Source organism: Cyprinus carpio, chromosome A19 (assembly GCF_018340385.1).
Source record: "Cyprinus carpio isolate SPL01 chromosome A19, ASM1834038v1, whole genome shotgun sequence".
NCBI lineage: Eukaryota > Metazoa > Chordata > Actinopteri > Cypriniformes > Cyprinidae > Cyprinus > Cyprinus carpio.
In genome coordinates, this window is record NC_056590.1 from 10,562,402 (window position 1) to 10,567,075 (window position 4,674).

The 4,674-nt window shown below is 34.6% G+C and overlaps 1 protein-coding gene across 5 annotated transcripts in view; it reads left to right on the forward strand.

The window, feature by feature from the left end:
* The first annotated feature begins 1,957 nt into the window (after positions 1 to 1,957).
* Positions 1,958 to 4,674, forward strand: part of LOC109052829 (pre-B-cell leukemia transcription factor-interacting protein 1-like) — an 11,099-nt gene continuing 8,382 nt past the window's right edge. For 2 of the 5 annotated variants that reach the window (XM_042776338.1, XM_042776342.1), the window contains exons 1-3: positions 1,960 to 2,309; positions 3,703 to 3,794; positions 3,890 to 3,974. In XM_042776338.1, coding sequence (XP_042632272.1) covers positions 3,729 to 3,794; positions 3,890 to 3,974 — 151 coding nt within the window. In that variant the 5' untranslated portion in view covers positions 1,960 to 2,309; positions 3,703 to 3,728. The other 3 variants (XM_042776341.1, XM_042776340.1, XM_042776339.1) reach the window with 3 other exon arrangements.

Below are 4,674 nucleotides of genomic sequence, written 5' to 3' on the forward strand. Positions count from 1 at the left end.
CAGAAAATACTGTCAACAGCCAAAAAGAAATAAAGAAGTAAATAAATATTCACCATTTTAAGAAAAATACTTTAAGGATACAATAAAATGACAATATGTAACTGAAATGTACAGATGCAATAGACGTGTAATAAAATAAACACTTGAATGTGTATTTTGGATGTTTTCTTTCCACTAGTCTGAAAGAAGACAAAATCCTAAAATCTTAACATTTTTTTATGACCAGTGCAAAAAATAAGTAAACAAATATTTAAAAGAAATAAATAAATTAAAAAAGAAAAAAAAGAAAATGTGTTTTTGCCTATAGAGTATTGCTATGCAACAACAGCAATAGCGTAGATATTCAGCTGCTGAGTCTGGTTACAGTAACAAAACGTGCCATGATAATACTATGTTGTTATTGTTTTGAAGTTGGAGGAGTGACCTATGAATTAATAATTTGCTTTTGATTGTTATGGTTGCTATAATGACATGGTTCTAATGGTTCTCTCTCTTTTTAATTTGATGTATATTATACATGTATAATATATAACCTCTGTGACAACAGCACTCTTTGTACTTGATGTACATTTGCACTGACCACATGTTTATGTGATCCATTAAAAATAAATCAGTTGCTTCCTTGCACAATCTTTTATGTTTCTCTGTTTAAGCCCGTGAGTGTGTTGCCATTTTTTCTTTCATTCCCCTTGGAGCACTACTGATGAAAATTAGTGTTGAGCTGAAGTCTCAGGGGTGATCATATGTCTACCATCTCCTTCTGCATGGTTTATAACAAGCTGGGCTTTGCTGTCAAACGAGTAAGATTGAAATATAAAACTGGCAAGAGCTCTGGAAAGTTCACTGGAAGTATGCACAAAAAAATGGCACAAAGCACTTGAAATGAGCTGCAGTGATTACTCATCGCTCTGTGGTTCCTCAATGAACCAGCTGCCTGCGTTGAAAAAGTTCCCTCTATAATGGCAGTAGAACATTCTGGAAGTCTTATGCTCACCTTATGCTAAAAAGGAACAGTAGCCTGTCTGAGGAGGCTTGGCTTAATGTTGCGGTTATGAATAGAAGATCCAGACAAAATACAATATAGCCTAAACAATACAATATCAAATGTTTCTGACAGTAAACAGTGACCCCAAAAAGTATTCGGACACGTAAGCTACACCTAAAAAGTTACATTATGACAAATTGCAACCGTGGTGTTTGTTCTGAAAACAAATTATGCTACCCCTTGCTGATTACTATAACTTCATGTATAATTTTGCAGTGAAGTTAGATATTTACTAATATTCACCATCATTCGCATACTTGTTATATTTTAATATTTATGCGTGTATAATACAAAACGGATAATCATATTTAGTTGCTTCTAATTGAACTACTTTGCCAAGCCCTGCCTAATAACACATAAAACAAACCCTACACATTAACAAAAGAGCACAGATTTTACAGAACCTTCATATTTAATGGTATATCTGTATTTTTACATTTAATATGTTACAATTTCACTGAAACATTTGTTTGGAAAAGGCGTAGGCCCGTTTTTTTTTAAATATAAATAAATAAATAAATAAATAAATAAATCAATGAGAAGTAAAAGGTAAATTATGTTATGTTGTAGTCACCTAACCAGCATTTTTTCCCCATTCCGGCCATTGTTGATAATGTAATTATTTTAATGTTTGTTTTATTAAGAATTTAACAGATTTTAGGGGGTGGTGGGTATTAAAATAGGGGTCCCCTGGAAAAAAAATGTTTGGGAACCATGGTTAAAGTATGTTGTTTGATGCTTCCTTTAATACAACATAGCAATGTTTTATAAATATCTATTTACTTTAGCAATGCGTTAATTACAAAAGAACATGTTGTAACACCAGAGCAATGTTTATTTAGGCTACAGCCCAGCTGTTAGCACACAGGCATTTGGGAAGTCCCAACAGATTTAGCTCTTGTTGTGTAGACGTGTCATTAGACTGCTGGAGGAGAACATGTCTTGTCCCTATATATAGGGAGTTAATGCATGCTGTTGGGAGTCTTTACTTTCCCTCAAGTCAACGATAAGACCGCACTTCACGTTTAGATTGTCACTTTCACCTGCCTTTGTCAGTCACAGCTGAAATGAGCTGTCTGTATGCGCGACACGACACTTTATTCCCATTGGCTGTTTAGTGCTTGAGCGGAACGGTATCGGAGTTCTATTGGAGAGAAACGCAAACTCGGAATGCCCCAAAGTTGCGAAGTTCGCGAGTGGTGCAACTGAACGATTGCTGACGGAATAACGCCTGCGCAGCTCGTCTGAGGCCGTTTTAAGCACGGTAAGCGTTTGCTATAACAGCATCCGTGTTTGTAATCTGGAATGAGTAGGTAAGTATCCTCATTTCGTGCGGAAGAGGGTTGTGTTCACTCTGGAAGGCGTGTGGTGCTGCTGAATTGACCACCGTGCACAATGTAAATACGCAGCCTGCGCTGTGCGTGCATCACCATTATGACAGCGCGTTACCGAGTTAAATATGTCCATTTAAACGCGATAAACAATAGGCCAGGAATGCAATGAGGCCGTCCGACCATTTTTGGTCACGCTTTGAGTGTGCCTTTATAGACTCTCTTTATAGACGGTCTCTTGTGTATTGTTCGTGGCTTGGGTTTGACTGTTGTTATGTAATAGCTCGGTGTAATCGTTATCTTGTTGATTGCATCGGTTCTGTCTAATTGAATAAATAAGGTAAACAGTGCGCCAGTGTGGATTATATAACAAGTGTGATTAGATTCACAGATTCTTGAGGAATGCAGCAAAAAACCTGGAAATATAAGGTTTATGCATTGTGAAGGATTGTTGTTTTGTAAACCTGTTCATTTCAAGCGGTATCGTATATGTGTGGGTTCAAGCTTTCCTCTGTTTTCTCACAAAATGTGCTTTTCCTTGCCTGTCACTCTTTATGTGTCATCACTGTCGGATACAAACACAATGTGTCAAATATGTCATATAAATATTGACAAATCTAGCATTCGCTTGAATGAATGAATGTATGAATGAGACTAGAGGGTTCAGATTTTCAACCAATCTATTGAGCTGTCACCAGTCTTTTTGGAAATCTTGCATGTTGGCTAAATGAAATTGTGCACATCACATGTATTAAAATAACCATTTTGTGTTTCAAATGTTGCTTGCAACTAATAGGACTCACTTAGAGAGGGTAGTGACAACATTGTCAAAAATAGAGGCAGTTTTGAAATCTTAGACAATTAACATCTTACTGTCAGGATATAATACTAATGTTTAATTGAAAGACACACATTTATGTTTTTTTTTATTCAGTATATGTTATTATAATCAATATAAATTGAGTTATGCTCTGAAGACAGGTGATTTTAGGGGTTATTGATAATGCATTGCCATTAGATGTAACAAAAAGACGATCCAATAAAATGCATATTTGTTTTAAGTGATCATCTATGATGAATTTCAAAGTAAAAATATTGCTATTTTTAAAACTAATGGCAAATGTTGAAGTTATAGGGTGTGTTTTATTGCAGTCAAACATCAAAATCAGTACAGTTACTCTGTTTGCAGAGGGTTAATTATGAAATCAGTACAAATCTATTAATGTATATGCTACAGCTCATTTTACTGAATATGATGGCCTGGGCAGAACATTAGATACTGGTAGTAAAGTAATCTTTCTGAATGTGGTTATCTTCATTATGTAGGTGCTGTGCAGAGCCACAAGAGGGCCATGTCTGATAACAGCACTGGCAGCACCGGGTCATCCAGTAACAGCTGGACTCTGCTCTCTCCGGAGGTTTGCACAACATATTATCAAAATGCTTGTGTTAGTGATATTGTCTCATTTGTATGAATGAATCAGATGTAGTGATGTGCACTTTTGACTTTTAGGAGGCTGCTGTGGACCCTACAGCCCCAGTGGATGATGGGACAGAGAGTATTGGAGATGCACCCAGTCTTTCAGAGGAAATAGCAGGTTAGAAACCTAACTGCTCCTTAATGCTACTTTTCATTTATTTAGTATCAGTATTATTTGGGGAAGTGGAAAGAAAAGTAAAATATATTTGTTTGTTCAAAGGTTTGGAGTTAATAAGATTAAAAATAAATAAATAAATAAATTATTTTTTTATTTTTTATCCAGTAAGGACACATTAAATTGTTAAAAATGGACTGCAAAGATTGTTGTTAAAAAAAAAAAAATCAAATAAATACCGTTCCTTTGAACTTTTTGTTTATCATATAATTCTGAAAAAAGGTGTCACGATTTCCACAAAAATAATAAGCAGCACAATTTTTTCAGCTTTGGTTCTTTAATAAGAATTGTTTCTTGAGCACCAAATCAACATATTATAATTATTTCTGAAGGATCATGTGACGCTGAAGACTGTAGTAATGACTGCTGAAAAAATTATCTTTGACCTCACAGAAATAAATTATTATATATATATTAATTTAATAATTATTTTATAAAATACATTAAAATAGTTCAATTTCAAGTTGTGAATTTTTCACAATATTAATGTTTTTAAAAACATAAAAAAATGTACCAACCCAAACTTTTGATCTGTGGTGTATCTTAATGTGGTGCTTATATGAACTGTTGAACGAATTGGCATCATCTGAAGACTTCAGTTGTAACACCAATTTGTAGATTTTGTAATATGAAACGTATTTAT